The sequence below is a fragment of the Trichechus manatus genome, unplaced genomic scaffold, assembly GCF_000243295.1.
Source record: "Trichechus manatus latirostris isolate Lorelei unplaced genomic scaffold, TriManLat1.0 scaffold00240, whole genome shotgun sequence".
NCBI classification, from domain to species: domain Eukaryota; kingdom Metazoa; phylum Chordata; class Mammalia; order Sirenia; family Trichechidae; genus Trichechus; species Trichechus manatus.
The window spans coordinates 598,299-620,922 of record NW_004444176.1 but is presented as its reverse complement, the minus strand read 5'-3'; the positions used below and the strand labels follow the sequence as shown (position 1 = coordinate 620,922).

Sequence of the window (22,624 nt, the reverse complement as noted above, 5' to 3'; positions counted from 1 at the left end):
CCATGGATTTACAGAATGCCTTATCCATCATCATGGTATTCCACACAGCATTGCCTCAGATCAAGGAACTCACTACACAAGAAATGAAGCGTGACAGTAGGCCCATGCTCATGGAATTCACTGGTCTTACCATATTCCCCATCATCCTGAAGCAGCTGGCTTGATAGAATGGTGGAGTGGCCTTTTGAAGACTCAATTACAGTGCCAGCTAAGTGGCAATACCTTGCAATGTTCTCCAGGAGGTTGTGTATGCTCTAAATACACAATCCAATGTATTGTGCTGTTTCTCCCATATTCAAAATCCATGGGTCCAAGAATCAAAGGGTGGAAATGGAAGTGGCCCTAGTGATCCAACTGCAAAATTTTTACTTCCTGTCCCCACAATCCTATGCTTTGCTGGTCTAAAGGTTATAGTTCCAAAGAGAGGAATTCCTCCCACCAGGAGACACAACAGTGATTCCATTGAACTGGAAGTTAAGAATGTCACCAGCCCACTTTGGTCTCCCCATGCCTCTGAATCAACAGGCAAAGAAGGAAGTCACTATACTGGCTGATGTGACTCACCCTGATTACCAAGAGGAAACTGGACTGTTATTATACAATAGAGATAAAGAAGAATATGTCTGGAATAAGGAGATCCCTTAGGGTGTCTCTTAGTACTACTATGTCCTGTGATTAAAGTCAATAGAAAACTCAGCTCAGGCAGGACTACTAATGTCCTAAACCCTTCAGGAATGAAGGTTTGGGTCACCTCACCATGCAAAGAACCATGACCAGCTAAGGTGCTTCCTGAGGGCAAAGGGAATACAGAAGGTGTAGTGGTAGTTAAAAGGAGTCCTGGTGGTGCAGTCTTAAGTTTTCAGCTGCTAACCAAAAGATTGGCAGTTAGAACACACCAGCCACTCCATGGGAGAAAGATGAGGCAATCTGCTTCCATAAAGATTGTGACCTTAGAAACCCTGTGGGGCAGTTCTACTCTGTCCTATAGGGTTGCTATGAGTCGGAAACAACTTGACAGCAATGGGTAGTGGTAGTTATAAATAAATACCAGCTAAGACCATGTGACCAGTTGCAGAATCAAGGACTATACTTGTAATGAGTATTTCTTCCTTGTTCTGTTATGAATGTTTGTGTGCATGTGTGTGTGCATGTGTGTGTCTTTGTTTTCTTTCCTCTCTTATCCCATTACTTATCATAAAACATAAGATGTAAAAGGGGTTAGTGCATTTTTGGTTGAACACATGTTAGTTGTATCATGTTAGGCAGATATAATGACTTTGTTAATGTCTTTATTAGCCTGGTTCAGTTGACGCACAAAATTAACCATCACAGTCTACTCCCTTGTCAACTTGACACCCGTGCATGTATCTTTAAGCCATATATATAAACAACTTTATGTCAATAAATTTAACAACTTAGATGAAAATGAAAATTCTGTGCAAAACACAACTTAGCAAGGCAGAAACAAGAAGAAATAGTACACTGGCTATCTCTATATCTGTTAAAATAATTGTATTAATCATTAAAAATTCTTCCACAGAGAAAACTCCAGAAACAGATTATTTAAAAAGTAAATTTTTCAAGGTTTAATAATCGAATAATGTCAAATGAGACACAAAATATTTCAGAAAATGTAGGGAAAAAAAAATATTTCCCAACCCATTTCTATGCACTCAACACAATTCTCACATCAAAATTTGGCAAGAACCTCACAAGAAAAGAAAAATAACAGTTCAATATCTATTATGAATGTTGATGCCAAATGTTTAAAATATTGTACAATCATATTCAGTGACATATAAAACAATACATCAGAATAAAGTGGAGTTTATCCCAGGAATGCAAGCTTGATTCAACATTAAAAATCAATCAATGTAATTCAACATATTAGAGGAATTAAAGAGATGAAGAAAAAGCATTTGTCATTGTTGAAAAGAAAAAAACAACCCTTTCATCAAACTAGCAATAACTGAAACCTTTCTCAACCTAATAAAGGACATCTACAAAAAAACTATAGTTAATATCATACTTACTGATGAAAGACTGAACAGTTTCTAAGATCAAGAATTGTGCAAGTATATGCCATCTCAATAAATATATTTAATATTGTACAGGCAGACCTGTCCAGTGCAGTAAGTCAAGGAAAAGAAATAAAAAGCATAAGGATTAAAAGTTAGAGATAAAACTTGCTCTACTCATAGACAATATGATTGCTTACATAGAAAATCTTGAGAAATCTGCAAAAAAAATCTAGAATTTATAAGTTAATATATCATAATGAACTTGCATCAGAATAAAAGTTCAATGTATAAAAGATCGGTTGTATTTATGGATTGTTATGGATTGAATTGTGTCCCCCCAAAATGTGTGTCAACTTGGCTATGCTATGATTCCCAGTATTTTGTGATTCTCCACCATTTTGTCACCTGATGTGCTTTTCCTATGTGTGGTAAATTCTACCTCTATGATGTTAATGCGGCAGGATTAGAGGCAGTTATATTAATGAGTCAGGCCTCAATCTACTAGATTAAGTTGTATCTTGAGTCAATCTCTTTTGAGATATAAAAGAGAGAAGCAAGCAGAGAGGCAGGGGGACGTCATGCCATCAAGAATGAAGCACAGGCAGGGGCGCATCCTTTGAACACGGGGTCTCTGTGCTGAGAAGCTGAGGTGTCTCTGGATAGACTGGAACAGCCAACCTTTCAGTTAGCAGCCTAGTGAAACACCTAGACTCTTATCTGTTGCTACTGGAGGTGTAAAATGACACAACCACCTTTTTAAAATATGTGGTCATTCCTTATAAATTTAAATATAAATCTGCCATATGACCCAACAATCCTTTTGTAGGTAATTACTTCAGAGAAATGAAGACATATGTAAAAAAAATAAATAGGTAAAAACAAAAACTGGCACAGAAATGTTTATAACCATTTTGTTCATAATAGCCAAAACCTGAAATTGGATGAGATGTTAGAAAAAACTTATCTAAAATGTTTTAGTTCTTTTAGGAAAAAGCCTGGACACTTTTTATAAAGATTAATAGTTCCTAATTTTCAGTGGATGTAATAAAAAATATTTCTTTTTATAGTCTCTATTTTTACAAATTATTCAAAAATAATTTCATAATAGATGGCAAGGTCACAGGGAGTAAATGACCCTGTGCCTCACACCTTTCTACCACCATGTCTGGCTCTCTCATAATATCCCGTTGCTCTCTTCTTTCTTAACAGTTTTTTTGATATACAATTGACATGCAATAAACTGCATATATTTAATGTGTACGATTTGATAAGTTATGACATATATATACACCCACGAAATAATCAATACAATCAAGATAATGAACATATCCATCACCTCCAAAAGTTTCCTTGTGCCCCTTTGTAATAGCTCCTACAATCCCTCCCCACATTATCCCCTCCCAAGGCAACCACTAATCTGCTTTTTGTCACTATAGATTAGTTTGCATTTTCTAGAGTTTTAAATAAATGGAATCATACATTTCTTGTCTGGCTTCTTCAGCATAATTATTTAATAGTTAATTACTTTTTACTGCTAAATAGTATTCCATCATATAGATATACCACAACTTGTTTTTCAATTCATCTGTTGATGAAACTCTCATTGTTTCCAGTTTTGAACTATTACAGATAAAGCTGCTATGAACATTCATGTACAAGTCTTTAAATGGGTATACACTTTATTTCTCTTGGGTAAATAACTGAATCATATGGTACATGTATAGTAGAATGTTGAATGTACTGTCTTCTGCCCCTTCACCAAGCTAACCTCAATGCTAATCTAGTTTCTTCGGAAAAGATGTGCCTAGGGTTATCTTTTCACCTTACTTATTCAATCTGTATGCTCAACAAATAATCTCAGGAGTTGGACTATATAAAGAAGAATATGGCATCAGGATTGGAGGAAGATTGATTAATCACCTGTAATATGCAGATGACAAAACCTTGCTTGCCAAAATGAAGTAAACTTGAAGTACTTACTGATGAAGGTCAAAAACTACAGCCTTCAGCATGGATTACACCTGAATGTGAAAAAATGAAAATCCTCACAACCGCACCGATAAACAACATCATGATGAATGGAGAAGAAACTGAAGTTGTCAAGGATTTCATTCTACTTGGATCAACAATCAACGTCTATGGAAGGAGCAGTCAAGAAATCAAATGACATATTGCACTGGGCAAATCTGCTGCAAAAGACCTCTGTTAAGTTTTAAAATCAAAGATGTCATTTTGATGGCTAAGGTGTGCCATGGTCTTTTCAATCACCTCATATACATGCAAAACCTGAACAATGAAAAAGGAAGATCAAAGAACTGGCACATTCGAATTATGGTGTTGGCAAAGAACACTGAATATACCGTGGACTGCCAGAAGAGCAAACAAAATCGGTCTTGGAAGGAATACAACCAGAATGTTCCTTAGAAGCAAGATGGTGAGACTTTAGCTTGCTTACTCTGGACACATCATCAGGAAAAACTAATTGCTAGAAAAGAACATCAGGTTTGGTAAAGGGTCAGTGAAAGTGAGGGAACCGCTCAATGAGATGGAGTGAAATATAGCTGCAGCAATGGACTCAAACATACCAAGGATCATGAAGATGGCGTAGGGCCCGGCAATGTTTTGTTCTGTTATACATGAGGTCACCATGAGTCAGAACCTACTCTACGGCAACTACCAAGAACTTGAGTTTGATTTCACATTCTGTGCTCCTTGCTCTTCCCTCTGGTTTCCACCAGCAGCATATCCAGGTAATAGAGATACTCTTTAAGAAAGAAATACAAAATTATGAATACACAGTTTCTAGGGATCTTTCCAGGATGTTGAGAAAAACCTATGCAAGTGGTAGGCACTGGAATTTACTAGCTTTCTGGTAATCTGAACCTGTATGGCACTATGGATTTACCTATATTGTTAACATTTTTTTCATATTCTACTCACATTTAATGTGCACTTCTTTGTCTTCCTCAACAGTCTGAAAATTCCTTGAGTGCAGAGACCTTTTCTGCCTATTTATCTAAAACATTGTGCACGGTTGGCATGGTACAGCATAGGTTTTCAATAATTATTTGTCAGTGAAGGAATAAATACATGTATGCTACATCAAAAGTTTTATTATCTCCAAAATTGTTCAGTCCTATTGAAATCCTGACAAAGCTGCAGTTCTACGAGTCCTTTTAAAGATCTTTCTATTCTGGAAAGATTAGAGTTTACATAAATCTTCTACTTGAATATATTAGCCACTAATGCATATGGATAACTCCATTCCCACCTACTGATACTGCTAATACCCAGGTGATTCTTTTTATCTATTCCAGGTGACCTATGCGTTAGTAACAAATATCTTAAGTGCCTGCATTGCAGTAATTGGTCTGTTGATAATAACACTAGAGTTTGTATTCTATCATTTATTTGCAAAAAAAGCAATTTGGCCACAGGTAAGTGCCAGGTTTCTATGAGAATTTCATCACAATTTTGTAATTACATATTAAATTATTTGGTGAGTGATCAGAATATTTGAGTACAGGTAGTCCTCAGACTTACAACATATTCAAGTTATGCCAAACCACACTTAACGACCATCCGGTTTTTTATGATTTATGTATTTTTAATGTATGTATGTATTAAAATGTATCTGTAAGTTTATATATGATATTTCCAACCCCCAAAGACAAATAAAGATCAGATTTATAAAGATACCGATAATACAAGGCAATAATATTGAAAACTAAAAAAAAAAAAAAAATGAGGTATTCGACTTATGTCAGAACCAACTTATGATGGAGTTGTCAGGATAGAACCCCATCATAAGTCGGAAACTAACTGTATTAGGCAAGGTATGGAGGTGACTCTCATCATTAGTTTGCTCTTTGGCATATGCACCTACTACAAATGTGGTTCAAACAACAACTTATATTCCTAAACTTAGACCCACCAAAAGCTTCAAGTAACCAAATGGAAGGTAGTACAAATATTAATAGAGGTATTTTGAGTGTTTAAGCATTATATTCAATTCTTGACCCATGTGGCAGTCAAGATATTTTTGTGATTGGCTACTCAGTTCTTTGCAGATACCAACATCTCTGAGGCCAGTTCCCCCTGGCCTTAAGAAATCAAGTTTGTTATAGCAGTACTTGATCTTCAAAGAAGAAAATAATAGTATCCTTATTTACCTCCAATACCCAGGGATTTACACTCCATGTCAGGACTTTAGTCTACAGAGAGAACAAGGCTCAACTCTGTACATGTATGTAATTTGGAATGCATGTGTACTCAGTTCTGTATACATATGATTGTGTGGACATGTTTGCACTACCTGCTTTGTGAGCTTCTCAGTCTGTCAGCAGGTCTGTGTTTATCTAAGTGTGTCTGTACTTGTGTTTCAGTATCTATGTATATGTATGTGTGTGTTTGTGCATGTGCAACTGTGGGCACATGTACATATATGTGGGCATATCTCTATATATGCTTGATGTGGAGAGAAGTGGCTAGAAGAACAAGGAGATGGGAGTCAGTGTTCAGCAATTTGGGCAAGAACTGGAGCCATAGGAACCAAAGCCTTCTGTATAGATTCCTGCCCTCTTTCTGCTCTATCCTACCTGACCAGGGCTTAATTAAGGTCAAAATATCTGAGTCTTTGACCAAGACCTAGAACCTAACTTTTCTGAATTGAGTCCATTGGATGCTGCCTGTTTTTAAGTTCCTAGCCTAATGAAGCAAGCTTACCTTACTTCAACTCCAAAAAAAAAAAAACCATTGCCATAGAGTCAATTCTGACTCAAAGGAGCCTCATGTATTACAGAGTAAAACTACTCCTTAGAGTTTTCTTGGCTATAATCTTCACAAGCTGATCACCAGGCCTTTCTTCCACAATGCCTGTAGGTGGGTTAGAACCACAACTTTTAGGTTAGTAGTCAAGAGCAAGTTGTTCGCGCCACCTAGGGACCTAGTCCAGCATCCCAAACTCCTGGGTAATTAGCTTAGTCCAAAGCATATATTGATTTGCATTTTACTGGATTTTGCTTTGTTCTACGTAGTTGACAGTGAGTTTACAGAAAGTGAGATTGTAAAAATCTTCAGAGAATGATTTATATCATTGATTCAATTAGAGAAACCAGCTTAAAAATTTTAAGATACTTGCTCAGGGTCACAGGGCTAGTCACTTGCATAGCATTTATTCTAATCCTGGATGGTCTAAATTCCAAGTTCTTGCACCACAAAAAATTGAGTCCTAACAAAAATCAATTCAGTAGTACATCAAAGGCTATCTTTATTGTAGTGAGGGATGCCAATATTTTATCCTGATAGATACCTTAAAGTGAAATCTTAAATAAATATAAACATCAAGATATTGCTTAGGATTATATTTGCATAATAGAAATGGCTCACTTCATTGAATTTGGGTATTATTATGGCTTTAACTCTTTCATTTAACCAAATCATCTCTTAAACGACCAATGCCCATATTAGTAGGAAATCCAGGATCTTCCTCTTGAGGCCACTTCCCTGTTGACACTCCCAGGTTACTCAGAACACTGGAGTCCACAGGGTCGATATCGACTCCAAACCCTACTTGATAGAATCCTGGAGCATATCAGCAGTCCACCAACATGCCCATACTTTCCACTGCCACGACTTCAGTTACTATTAATTGCTGTCACTTTTGAAAAATGATCCCAAGAGCTCATGATGGTCTTGTCACAAAAGCACTTTGGCTCCTTCAGACTTGGTCTTTCAATATCATTCTCTATTCTTGTTCCAAGCCCAATTATCCTGCAAGAATTTGGGCCTATTGAGGCTTATAATTACAGGCACAATCCCAGCAGGAAACAGCCTACCCCCAGGACACTTCAGCCCTTGTGCTGAACCTAAGTCACGAATCCAAACCTCTTCCTTCACTGTGGTTTCCCTCTTAGGACCTTTCCTAACAACAGCCCTAATTTTATACACCTCTCCATTAAATGGAGCCCTGGTGATGCAGTGGTTAAGAGCTTGGCTGCCACTCAAAAGGTCTGCAGTTCAAATCCACTAGCCACTCCTCGGAAACCCCATGGGACAGTTCTACTTTGTTCTATAGGGTCGCTATGAGTCAGAATTGACTTAACAGCAGCAGATTTCTCCATTAAATAAGTTCTATAACACTGAATCTCAAGAAAGTCCCAATTTCATCTTCTCCAGAGGTTCATCAGCCTCAGTGAAAATTTTCTGACCATATCCACAACAACAAACAGGAAAACATAATCAGTGATTCTCATTGTCCATTTGGCAGAAATGCATCTATTTATCACCATCCTCAATAATGATCGATTGTTATTATAATGATGAAGAAAAATGTGTATAAGTAATCATAGTTGTTGAAGGTGGGAATATATTGGATAATTTTCTCATCTATTTTTCATCTTCCTGCAATTTTATGTATGATACTTCTATGATTTTAAAAATATTAACATATAAAGATCTGTAAGGAATGTACATTTTCTTTTCGGATACAGCAAAGTGGTAAAATGCTTTCAGAGTATTTGTTCCTGTATGCCCTATTGGAGTTACTTGTGTCAAGTGCAGTGACCCATTGGATATACACAGCAGAACGTAGAAGATCATAAATATACAGTGAGTATCTCATTTCTCCTTAGTGAATCAGAAGATACTGGCTTCTGTTAGGAACGCTATTTGAAGAACTAAGGTTTTGATAAGAATTGAATATAAATATTGACCTCTCAAAACTGTGATTGTAGGTAGCTAAAAACATTCTGCACTGACTGTTGTGCAGTATATGTGTCTCTCTACAATTAAAGGTAAATAATCTTCCCTAAACAAAGATGTTTTGTATTACAGTATAGTTTTATCTCCACACCCTAGTGAAAGAATAAGGTAGAACATACACCATTTTCTGGATCAGGTCTATTTATTCAATAGGTATTCTCTTGGAAACAAAAAACTTTGTAGAGCTTGTTACCAGGCACAGGGCTATGGGAACACTGAGGTCTCAGACCTTTAATTCTCAAAATTTGGGAAAACAAGTTGAATATCAAAGTACAGGAACTTTAGTGGCTTCAGAAACTAATATTCTGAAGAAAGTGATGGAGGAGTTGGAAAAGATGTTTAAAAACTTTTCAGTAAAGCTATTTTCCTACTTCTCCATACCTACTACTTCATATCTGAAAGCAAACTTATCTTCAATGACCTCAACATCACTGACTCGGAGAATTTGAGTGAAATATATGTCTGCCCTATCCTCCTCAGTGCTTACTCCACAGGCTCAGTCATAAGGATCAAGGTGATCATAAAAACAACTCAGAAGAAGCCCAAGGTTAACATGAAGGAGATAGTGGCTTGTCTATATGTCCTGTATCATGTGTACAGGGAGATTTAGGAAATAGCAAAAATAATTGGAACGCCAAGACCTGGGAATCTTGGAGCAGAAGAAGGAAAATGAGAGTCGAGAGAGAGGACGGAAGCAGAAACTGACAGATCCCGTTCTCAAATCGTACTGTTTTTTAAGACCTTATGCATACGTGGATGAAGGCTATGATACCCAGAAAACATTTTCCTGCACTTCAAAAATCTGTTAGGAATAGGCCTAGAGCAGCCCAAGCATTGAAACTCATTTACAGTATGGTACAAATGACTGAGATCAGATCAACCATTGCTGAGATAGGAGAATGGGAATGACAACAAAATGCCCAAATTAAGTGAAGAAATGCGAGAAGCCCAAGGGAGACACTGGTCTGAGATGTGATCTGGGGTAGGAATTTGTTGGTAATTGCCATCAAGTCGATTCCAACTTATGGAGACCCATGTGTGCAGAGTAGAACTGTTCCATAGGGTTTTCAAGGCTGTGACCTTTCAGAAGCAGATCACCAGGCCTGTTTCCCGAGGCACCTCTAGGTGGGTTCAAACTGCCAACCTTTCAGTTAGTAGTTGAGTGCTTAACCGTGTGCACTACCCAGAGAGCCTAGTATGCATAAATTCCAGCATTTGAAAGCTACACTCAAAACAATTGGGGTTTATTCCTAGCAAACGTGTCATTGTGTGGAATGTGTGTGACAGAAATTATAGTTCACTAAAATATGGGAAAACTTCCTCAAACGACATTTTTCTTAGGATCTAAAAAATAAGCAAGGAGGAGGAAAAGCTTATAGAAAATTTATTAAGAGACAATCAGTGATTCAGGTATCAGGTTTTCAATGCTCCAACTTCTCTGGAATGCCATGTAATTCCCGTACATGCTTTTAAAAGGAAATGCCTTTTGCATGAAGATGCACCCTATGAGTATCAAGAGAAAGTGGGAAATCCAATGAAAAAAAAATTATCTGATAATTTCCTCTCCTTTACTAATTAATTTTATCAAATTAATTCAAAATAGAGATCCTTTAAACAAAAATATCTGCAGATTAAGATGGTAAACTAAGCAAGGCACATTTATGGAATGGTAAGTAAATTGATGAGGCTGGAGCCCACAGTGATTTTGGAGGTGAGTGGTGGGAAATAGAGTCAAGGAAAGAGATTGGGGCTAAACTGTGACAGAACTGAGTGTTCTGTGCTAGAATAACAGGTTCTCATGCTGTAAGTGTTTCCTGTCTAAACTATAATTGTGGGAGATAGAGAAAAGGAGGACACAACTGAAATATATTTAGGAGATTCTATCAAAAGTATTCTCAGATTGTTTCAATGTGGGAGTGTTTCACAGCTCCCTGGCCAGAGAAGTCAGGGCATGGTGGTGCTCTTAAGTGGAAAAGAGAAGGAAATCACTTTATGGGAGAGAGAATGAATTCAGTTTGAGATGTATTTGAGGTGCTTTGGGACCATCTGGGTCAAAATATCTAATAAGAAGTTGGAAATACAAGCTCAGTAGAGAGTTCTAGGAAGGAGATTCAGTTTTAGAAGTTGTTTTAAGTTTATAGGTGGTTGACAATACCGTAGATATAAATGGTGTTGCCCATAGAACTACAGCTGGAAAACTCAAGGGACAGAATAGAGACCTAAGTAGATTAAGATTCAGGTAAAGGACCAAGTTTGTGAGATTAGGAAGTGGTAGCCAAAGAGTAAACCGGGGAGCTGAAATTCCATCTAAAGGCATTCAAACTCAGAGTTTACATAAGAAATCATGGTTCTAGCCAAAGGCAAAACAAACAAACAATAAAACACATCAAACATACACAAATACATACACAAAAGTCTTATTCTTAATTCATCTCTATCTTTGAATAAAGTGAAAAGAGAAAGAACATGAATTGAACACGTAAGAACATATAGTTTTCTACTCAAACTAGACAGAAATTAAACTGATAAGCATTTAGTTTGAGTAGAAAACTATACGTTCTTATATCATCAGTTTGTGTTTTGCAGACTATCTAGTCATATGGCATTGTCTTTGGCTTCCAACCTAAAGAAACAAAAAATAAGGAAGGGAGGAAAAAAAAGAAGGGAAAGAAGGAAACTAAAAAGCATCAAAAGCACACGGCTTGACTTAAAAATCTCAATGATGAGAATATTATTAGCATTCCTTCCAAAATGTTACCCAAAATCCTGTAGTTCATTATTTTAGAGTGTATTAATGATCAATTGACTAATCCTCAATTTATCTCTGGTTGTTGGCAGAAGGAGATCCTTTTCCTACATATTAAAGAACCGTCATGACCTCACTCGAGGAAACTTTAATGGCAAATGAAGAACTTCATTTTGTTCAAGAGGCTTCTCGGAAAATGCATTTTAATTAAGTCCATGTCAGTGTTCTCTTTCCCCCATTCCATTAATAAAAATTAAAATTGATAAATATATATTTTTTTTTTCCAGTGTGGGGAGTTGAGAATGAATTTATCTCAGATTGAATCTGGTCGACTCGAGTTAAGGAATTCTTCCATACAAGAGAAATTTCAAGAATGGGCATATGTTTCTAGAGTGAGACACAGACCTAATATTGATAAGGTGGTGTACTAAATGCTGACTCAAGAAAAGCATTCATTGTGAAAGGGAAATTAGCATAACTTATAAACAGTCCTGTTGTCTTTGAAGGCCTCTCAACAGGTTAGCTCTAAATACTATTTCTAATATTTCTTTCTTACTGGATACTGTTAAAACGTGCATACCTTACTCTAGTGGAGAAGGTATATTATAATTAGCCATATACTATGTTATTGAGACTACATGAATGAATGTCTCACTGGATGTTACTGTTCTAAAAAGTCCAGGGTCCAAAATGTTATATCTTTTTGGCCCACAGTTTTACTTTATGGTTTATCACACTTTGAATCTTATAAACATTTTGTTGGGAATGTTTTTGTTGTGTTTTCAAGAGTCCTTCCTTATTTTTTTTATTTCCTTTTCTCCATACACTATGCCCACCTCCCTATTTCCATGAGCAACTGTTCCATTCTGTATAATGTGCATATTTTTATTTATTAGTGTCTTCAGAAAATGCATGATTTTTTTGTAGGCATGTATTTGAAATTCATGTCGATTATACACACTCACACATAAACACACAGTCTTTTCCTTTCAGCAGTATGTTTTTAAGATCTATCCATGTTTCTATCAGTACATCTGTCAGTTTATTTTATATGATGCCTAATATGCTGTAGTGTACATCCAGCACATTTACATATTCAGTCTCCCAAAGATGGACATCCCAAAAATGGGCAAATAACAATTCTTTTGCCCTCTTGAATAACTATGCAGTAAGTATCTTTGTACCTGACTGTGATGGTTGACTATAGCCACTGCTGAGTGCCCAGTCTGCCAGCAGCAAACACTGAGTCCCTGATATGGAACGTTTCCTCAAGGTGATCAGCCAGCAACCTGGTGGCAGGTTGATTACATTGGACCACTTCCATCATGAAAGGGCTGTGTTTTGTTCTTACTGGAATAGACACTTAGTCTGGATATGAATTTGTGTTCCTTACATGCAACGCTTCTGCCAAAACTACCATCTGTGGACTTACAGAATGCCTTATCCACCATCGTGGTATCCCACACAGCACCATCTCAGATCAAGGGATTTACTTCACAGCAAGTGAAGTGCAGCAATGGGCCCATGCCCATGGAATTTACTGGTCTTATCACGTTCCCCATCATCCTGAAGCAGCTGGCTGACAGAATGATGGAATTGCCTTCTAGAGACACAATTATGGCACCAGCTAGCTGGCAGTACCCTGCAGGATTGGGGCAATGTTCTCCAGGAGGCTGTATATGCTCTAAACCAGCATCCACTATATGGTGCTGTTTCTCCCATAGCCAGGATCCATGGGTCCAGGAATCAAGTGGTGAAAATGGGAGTGGCACCATTCACTGTTACCCCTAGTGGCCAACTTGCAAAATTTTTGCTTCCTGTCCCTGCAACTCAGGCTCTGTGGGTCTAGAGGTCTTAGTTCCAAAAGAAGGAATGCTCCCACCAGGAGACACAGCACTGATTCCATTGAACTAGAAATTAAGAATGCCACCTGGACACTTTGGAATCCCCATGCTCCTGGATCAACAGGCAAAGAACTGAGTTACTGTATTGACCAGTGTGATTCATCCTGATTACCAAGAGGAAATCCGATTGATATTACATAACAGAGCTAAAGAAGAGTATGTCTGGAATACAAGAGATCCCTTAGGACATCTCTTAGTAATACCATGCCCTGTGAAGTCAATGCAAAACTGTTGCTGTTGTTGTTAGGTGCCATCAAGTTGGTTCCAACTCATAGTGATCCTATGTGCAACAAAACAAAACACTGCCCAGTCCTGCACCATCCAAACAATCACTGTTATGCTTGAGCCCATTGTTGCAGCCACTCTGTCAGTCCATCTCGTTGAAGGTCTTCCTCTTTTTTGCTGACCCTCTACTTTACCAAGCATGGTGTCTTTCTCCAGGGACTGGTCCCTCTTGATAACATATCCAAAGTATATGAGACATAGTCTCACCATCTTTGCTTCTAAGGAGCATTCTGGCTGTACTTTTTCCAAGACAAATTTAAATTTGTTCATTCTTCTGGCAGGCCATGGTAGATTCAGTATTCTTGGTAAACACCACAATTCAAAAGCATCAATTCTTACTTATTCATTGTCCAGCTTTCAAATGCATATTAGGCAATTGAAAACACTGTGGCCTGGATCAGCACACCTTAGTCCTCAAAGTGACATCTTTGCTTTTCAACACTTTAAAGAGGTCTTTTGCAGCAGATTTACCCAATGTAATACATCTCTTGATTTATTGACTGCTGCTTCCATGGGTGTTGATTGTGGATCCAAGTAAAATGAAATCCTTGACAACTTCAATCTTTTCTCCGTTTATCATGATGTTGCTTATTGTCCAGTTGTGATGATTTTTGTTTTCTTTATGCTGTGGTGTAATCCATAATGAAGGCTGTGGTCTTTGATCTTCATCAGTAAGTGCTTCAAGTCCTCTTCACTTTCAGCAAGCTGATTGTGTGTTAATGAGTCTTCCTCCAATCCTGATGGCCTGCTCTACTTCACATAGTACAGCTTCTCGAATTATATGCTCAGCATACAGATTGAATAAGTATGGTGAAAGGATACAACCCTGATGCGTACCTTTCCTGATTTTAAAGCATGCGGTATCCCCTTTTTCTGCTGGAACAACTGCCTCTTGATCTATGTACAGGTTTCTAAGAAGCACAATTAAGTGTTCTTGAATTCCCATTCTTCACAACGTTACCCATAATTTGTTATGATCCACACTGTCGAATGCCTTTGCATAGTCAATAAAACCCAGGTAAACATCTTTCTGGTGTTCTCTGCTTTCAACCAGCATCCATCTGACATCAGCAATGATATTCGTGGTTCCGCATCCTCTTCTGAATCCAGCTTGAATTTCTGGCAATTCCCTGTTAAAATACTGCTGCAGCTGCTTTTGAATGATCTTCAACAAAATTTTCCTTTTGTGTGATATTAATGATATTGTTCAATAATTTCCACATTCAGTTGGATCACCTTTTTTAGGAATATGCATGAATATAGATCTCTTCTAGTTGGTTGGCCAGGTAGCTGTCTCCCAAATTTCTTGGCATAGACAACTGAGCACTTCCAGCGCTGCATTCGTTTGTTGAAACATCTCAATTGGTATTCTGTCAATTCCTGGGACCTTGTTTTTCACCAATGCCTTCAGAGAAGCTTGGACCTCTTCTTTCAGTACCATCGGTTCCTGATCATATGTTACCTCCTGAAATGGCTGAACACTGAACCAACTGTTTTTGGTATAATGACTCTGTATATTCTTTCCATCTTCTTTTGATGCTTTCTGCATTGTTTAATATTTTCCCCATAGAATCCTTCAACATTGCAACTCAAGGCTTGAATTTTTTTCTTCAGTTCTTTCAGCTTCAGAAATGCCAAGCCTGTTCTTCCCTTTTGGTTTTTTAACTCCAGGCCCTTGCACATGTCATTATAATACTTGACTTTGTCTTCTTGAGCCACTCTTTGAAATCTCCTGTTCAGCTCTTTTATTTCAGCATTTCTTCCTTTCACTTCAGCTACTCTACATTCAAGAGCCAGTTTCAGAGTCTCTTCTGACATCCATTTTGGTCTTTATTTCTTTCCCGTCTTTTTAATGGCCTCTTGCTTTCTTCATGTGTGATGTCCTTGATGTCATTCCACAACTCATCTGGTCTTCAGTCATTAGTATTCAACGAGTCAAATCTATTCTTGAGATGGTCTCTAAACTCAGGTGGGATATACTCAAGGTGATACTTTGGCTATCGTGGACTTGTTCTAATTTTCTTCAGCTTCAGCTTGAATTTGCAAAGGAGCAATTGATGGATTGTTCTGCAGTCGGCCCCTGGCCTTGTTCTGACTGATGACATTGAGCTTTTCCATCGTCTCTTCCCACAGATGTAGTCGATTTGATTCCTGTGTATTCCATCTGGTGACGTCCACGTGTATAGTCGCCGTTTATGTTGTTGAAGAAAGGTATTTGCAATAAAGAAATCATTGGTCTTGCAAAATTCTATCATGCAATCTCCGGCATCATTTCTATCACCAAGGCGATATTTTCCAACTACCAATCCTTCTTCTTTGTTTCCAACTTTCACATTCCAATCACCAGTAGTTATCAATGCATCCTGATTGCATGTTTGATCAATTTCAGACCACAGAAGTTGGTAAAAATCTTCAATTTCTTCACCTTTGGCCTTAGTGGTTGGTACATAAATTTGAATAATAGTCGTATTAACTGGTTTTCCTTGTAGGCGCATAGATATTATTCTATCACTGACAGTGTTGTACTTCAGGATAGATCTTGAAATGTCCTTTTTGAAGATGAAATTAATGCCATTCCTCTTCAAGTTGTCATTCCTGGCATAGTAGACCATATGATTGTCTGATTCAAAATGGCCAATACCAGTCCATTTCAACTCACTAATGCCTAGGATATCAATGTTTATGCATTCCATTTCATTTTTCACGATTTCCAATTTTCCTAGAGTCATACTTCATACATTCCACATTCCGATTATTAATGGATGTTTGCAGCCATTTCTTTTCATTTTGAGTTGAGCCACATCAGTCAATGAAGGTCACAAAAGCTTGACTCCATCCACATGATTAAGGTAGACTCTACTTTGAGGAGGCAGCTCTTCCCCAGTAGTCTTTTGACTGCCTTCCAACCCGAGGGGCTCATCTTCCAGCACTATATCAGACAATGTTCTACTGCTATTCAGAAGATTTTCACTGGCTAATTCTTTCCAGAAGTAGACTGTCAATTCCTTCTTCCTGGAAGACTTTATAATTGTCTTTATTTAGAGATTATATATGGTTTAGGGAGACGTGGACAGTTGCCAAGTTGACAAGGAATGGGCTGTGATGGTTAAGATTGTGTGTCAACTTGGCTGGGCCATGATTCTCAAGTGGTTTGGCAGTTATGATATAGTTTGGTAGCTATGTAATGATGTAATCACCTCCATAATGAGATCTGATATAATATATTCACCTCCATGATGAAATCTGTTATGAGCAGCCAATCGGTTGAAAAGGAATTTCTTTGGGAGTGTGGCCTGCATCCAATATAGGTGGACTTTCCTGCAAAGCTCAGTAGCTTTTGTTTACTCTGGATCTTGTAGCTGGCTCCTGTTCATCTGACCTCCAGTTCTTGGGAATTCAGCTAGCAATTTACCTGGTGATGTTGGGATTCATCAGCCACCCCAGCCTGTGAGCCAGCAGCCTGCCATCTTACCTGCTGATCTTGGGATTCACTGGCCTCCACAGCCTGTGTGCCAGAGGCCTGCTGTCTGACCTACCAATCATGGGTTCACCAGCTTCTGCAGCTACATGTGTCAGGAAAACCCTCCAGCCTGACCCATGGACTTGGGACTTCCTTGCCTCAACAACCACATGAGCCATTTCCTTGATATAAATGTCTCTATGTATATTTATATGCTTCACTGGTTTTGCTTCTCTGAAGAACCCAGCCTAAGACACTGACTCCTTATGGAACAGTGTGAGAATGTGCTTGGTAAATATACTAAGGTGCAAAATCAAAGGGTTACATGGTATGTCTATTTTTAATTTATCTAAGTACTGTCAAATTACTCCATAGTATTATTTTTCCCAGAAGTGCTTACTTGTCTATTTCAAGAAATTTGGAACACAGGTACCTGGCCAACTGACTGAAGAGATCCATATATGTGCCCATTCCAAAGAAAGCTGATCAAATAGAATGTGGAAATCATCTAATAATATGATTACTATCACACGCTAGCAAAATTTTGCTGAAGATAATTCAAAAATGGCTGCAGCAGTACATTGACAGGGAACTGCCAGAAGTTCAAATTGGATTCAGAAGAAGATGTGAAATAAGGGATATCATTGCTGATGTCAGATGGATCTTGGCTAAAAGCAAGGAATGCAAGAAAGATGTTTACCTGTGTTTTATCAACTACACGAAGGCATTTGACTATGTGGATCATAACAAATTATGGATTATATTGTGAAGAATGAGAATTCCAGAACACTTAATTGGGCTCATGCAAAACATGTACATGGATTTAGAGGTAGTCGTTTTAACAGAATAAGGGGATACTGTGTGGTTTAAAATTGAAAAAAGTGTGAGGCAGCGTTCTATTATTTCACCTTACTTATTCAATCTATATGCTGAACAAATAATCTGAGAAGCTGGGCTATATGAAGAAGAACACAGTTTAAGGATTGGAAGAAGACTCATTAACAATCTGCAATATGCAGATGACACAATCTTGCTTGCCGAAATGAAGATGCCTTGAAGCACTTCCTGATGAAAGTAAAAGACTATAGCCTTCAGTATGGATTACATCTGAATATAAAATGAAAGCTTTCACAGCTGCACAAATAAACAACATCATGAGAAATGCTGAAAACATTGAAACTGTCAAGGATTTCATTCTTCTTGGATCCACAATCAACACCCATGGAAGCAGCAGTGAAGAAATCAAATAACGTACTGTTGGGCAAATCTGCTGCAAAAGACCTCTTTAAAGTGTTGAAAAGCAAAGATGTCATCTTGAAGACTACAGGGCACCTGACCCAAGCTATGGTGTTTTCAGTCGCCTCATATGTATGTGAATACTGGGCAGTGAGTAAGGAAGATCTAAGAAGAAATACAACCAGAGGGTTCTTTGGAAGTGAGGATGCATACTTTGGACATGTTATCAGGAGGAATCAGTCCCTGGAGAAGGATATCATGCTTGGTAAAGCAGAGGGTCAGCGAAAAAGAGAAAGACCCTCAATGAGATGGATTGACACTGTGGCTGCAACAATGGGTTCAAATGTAACAACAATTGTGAGGATGGCACATGACCGGGTAGCAGTTTGTTCTATTGTACATAGGGTGGCTATGAGTTGGAAGCGACTTGACGGCACCTAACAACAACAAGAATTGATGCATTTGAATTACGGTGTTGGCAAAGAATATCGAATATACCGTGGACTGCTAGAAGAACAAACAAATCTGTCTTGGAGGAAGTACAGCCAGAATGCTCCTTAGAAGTGAGGATGGCAAGATTTCGTCTTGCTTACTTCATACATGCCATCAAGAGGGACCAATTGCTGGAGAAACACATCATGCTTGGTAAAATAGAGGGTCAGCAGAAAAGGATACCCTCAATGAGATGGATTGACATAGTAGCTGCAACAATGGTTTCAAACATAGCAACAATTTTGAGGATGGCATGGGACCAGGCAAGTTTCGTTCTGTTGTACGTTGGATGACTATGGGTCAGAATCAACTTGATGGCACCTAACAACAACATTATGTTCCCAATCTACACCCCCAACAGCAAATACCCATAACCGGTCAATATTGGAGCCCTGGTGGCACAGTGGTTAAGAGCTTGGCTGCTAACCAAAAGGTCAGCAGTTCGAATCCACCAGCCACTCCTTGGAAGTCCTACAGGGCATTCTATTCTGTCCAATTGGGTCGCTATGAGTGGGAATCGACTCGACGGCAACGAGTTTGGTTTATCAATATTAGTATTTTCCAGCTTTATAATTTTTGTCAGTCTTACAGTATGAGATGATATCTTATTTTCTCTGTTTGCATTTTTCGGATTACCAATTATTTTGAACACTTTGTCAAATGCTTGTTAGTGTTTTGAGTGCCCTCTTTGGTAAATTACCTTTCCTTATCTATTGTCCATTTTTCTGTTTGACATTGCTAGTTTTTTCTTGTTGGTTTGCAGAAGGACCTTATATAGTGTAGAACTCTAGGTATTAAATAATTGTCATTTTTAAACTTTGCAAATACCTAACACTATTTTGTCATATGTCTAATTTTGTCCATATTTTAATTTTACAGAAATTTTTAATTTTTATGTACTTATCAAGCTTTTGTCTTACAATTTTTTAAAGTTTTTTCTAGGAAATGGGTTCCTACCCAGAGGCCCAAAATTTTTCTCCTGCAATTCCTTAATGTTGCAGTTTTACCTTTCATATTTAGATATCCAATTTATCTGGGCTCTGCCTTTGTGGTGTTAAACAGGCATCCACTTTTATTTGTCTCCATATAGAAGGCCTACCTTCTGAACTCAAGTGCTAAACAGCTCATCCATTTTTCCATTGATTACCAGTACTACCTTTATTCATCTTATGTGTGTATGTGTCTGTCTGTCTGAGTTTTCTAGCCTACTCTATTTTTGTTGTTCTGTGACAATTTGACAATGTTTTATTACTATAGACTTTGAATATGTCTTAAAGAATATGTCATAACTTTTCTTCTTTATAAGCTTAACTTAGTATTCATGGGCTTTTATTTTTTTTAAATAAATGTTAGAGTTTATCAAGTCTCTCAAAAAATTCAGCTGAAATTTGGTTTGGATTGCACTGAATTTGTGGGTTAATTTTGGAAAAATTGACGTATTTAGACTATTAAGTCATGCCATCTAAGAACATGGAATATCTCTCCATACATACAGATTTTTCTATGTCCATTATCAGATTGTTAAAGTCTTCCCCATAGAGAAATTGTGTCATATTAAGTCAACCCCTACACTTTATAGTTTTGCTGCTATCATCAATGGTATATTTTTTATTCTATTTTGTAGTTGACTATCACTGATGTAAAGAAATGTATTGATTTTTGTAGGTCAATGTGATATTTTACAACCTTGTTGGACTCTCTTCTTAGAAGAGCCTTAGGTGGCACAGTGGTTAAAGCGCTTGGCTGTTAAACAAAAGGTTTGCAGTTCAAATCTTACCTTTTGTAGTTGAATGATCTTATCATCTGCAAATAATAAGTTTCCCCTCTGCCTTTCAACTTTTATCACCTGTTCTTTGGAGTAACATGTGAAAAATAGAAAGTTTTCTTCTATTCTTAGTTGTCAAAAGTTTTGTTAACATTTTTGGATTTTTTTTATCATAATTAGGTATTTGGACTTATTCAATTTTTTCTGCATTCTGACATTTTCATATGATTGTTCCTTTCAATGATAATGACACATTATCAGTATTGGTCTGTTAAACCTCTCTTTGATTTTATTCATTATCCTTTATCTTTTAACTCACTTCCATTTCCCTCCATTCTCATGGGCAGACATTCTATTTTGATTAATGTATGTCAACTTTGTTTGTATATTTTCTCAGAAATTGGATATATTTCTTTTTATGCATTCATTTTTTGATTATCTAAAAGAAATCTCATTCTATAGCTTACTTTTTTTACTTGGCATTCTGTTTTTATGATTCATCCACATTGATATGTGTACATCTAATCTGCCACTTCCAATTACTGGATAATAATTCATGGAGTGCAACTGCTGCTTTTGACATATCCACTTTGCCAGTGACACAGACTCTTATTACCTAAAATTGCCACCAACATAAATAAGATTACAAAGAATATTCACATAACTGTCCCTTGGACCTGTAGAATAATTTCTTTGGGATACGTATTCAGCAATGGAATATCTAGGTTACATGTATATATGTTATTTGCCCAAGCAGTCCAGAATTTCCACCATTTACAACAGTCCTCCGTTGCTGGTGCTTTAAATTGGGCACTCTTTTATCAATTTAGTCTGTATGGTTTTTTTTGGTCCCTTGGGGATTATTCACATACTCTGGTCCACCAACACAGTCCCTTCTTATTTTCCAACGTGGCAAGGGATTTTTACCATTTCTTGGAATTGAGGTTTACATGAAAAAGATTTTTGGTGGCAAAGAGCTTTAGATGATGATGCTTAAGAGAGGGTGTCTCTGCAGTTAGCGATGGGACCGCCACAGGAACAGTTGTCCAGTGGAGTAAGGTTCACTCACCCTCTTCGCCCTGGATGTGTTTCTAGGTCCGCGGACACAGTATGACGCCGGCACAGCAAAGGAAAGGTGACATCTCGGTCACCCTACCTCCTCACTCTAGTCCTAGGAGCCTTACAGGTCCAGCGGAGCTGTGGGGAGGCGAGGGAGGGGGCCGGAGAGCAGGGGCACCGCTCTTCCGGTGTCCGCGCGGGTCTCCACGCGCAGCGCCCCACGCAGCCGCGCTCTTGGCTACAACCGCGGCTTTGGAACCGAACGTGGGCGATGAAGGCCACGGCTGAGGGAGCAGCGCCCACCGGGCTCCCGGGGCTGGGAGGCCCCGAACTACGGATGCCGCCTCCTAGATCAAGCCCCTCTGGCTCTGTGCGTAGGGCATGACATGAGCGTAGGGAGCCCAGGCCGCGTCGCCACTGGTGCTAGGACAAGGACTACCGCTGCGGGGCAGGTGTTCCCAGAGACCCCCAAGGCCGGAGCGCGGCCCAAACCACTGAAGGTAAAGAAGACTACCAATTCATACATCGTGGAACTTTTTATTTATTCCTTTCAATACCTTTGTTCCAGTGTGTGTTTCCAGTAACCGGCCGTTTTACACACATAACATCTTCTCAGATAAACAGGGAGTGGGCTAGTTTACAGGAGAAGAACAGAGTTAAAGGGGGAGTGTAATGACTTGGGGACCCTAGGGTCCTGGAGTAAGTTGTGGCAGTGCTGACCTTGCCTGCCAACTTTTGACCACATCCCCATATTCTTTGTGGCTTGGAAAATGTGTGCTGTTTTTTGAAATACAGATTATGTAATCAGAAACTTGTGTTCTTGATAATAGGAATTGTTGATTTCCAAGATGAGTGAACTAAGAGTCTTCCTGCTTGTGCTTTCACTTTTCTGAC

General features: G+C 38.3%; 1 protein-coding gene across 1 annotated transcript in view; it reads left to right on the top strand.

The window, feature by feature from the left end:
* The window catches only part of MS4A13 (membrane spanning 4-domains A13), a 98,494-nt gene extending 76,476 nt beyond the window's left edge, over positions 1-22,018 (top strand). The window contains exon 5 of the mRNA XM_004389319.3: positions 21,767-22,018. Within this exon, the coding sequence (XP_004389376.1) occupies positions 21,767-22,018 (252 nt within the window). The remainder of the gene's footprint in view (positions 1-21,766) is intronic.
* The last annotated feature ends 606 nt before the right edge of the window (positions 22,019-22,624 follow it).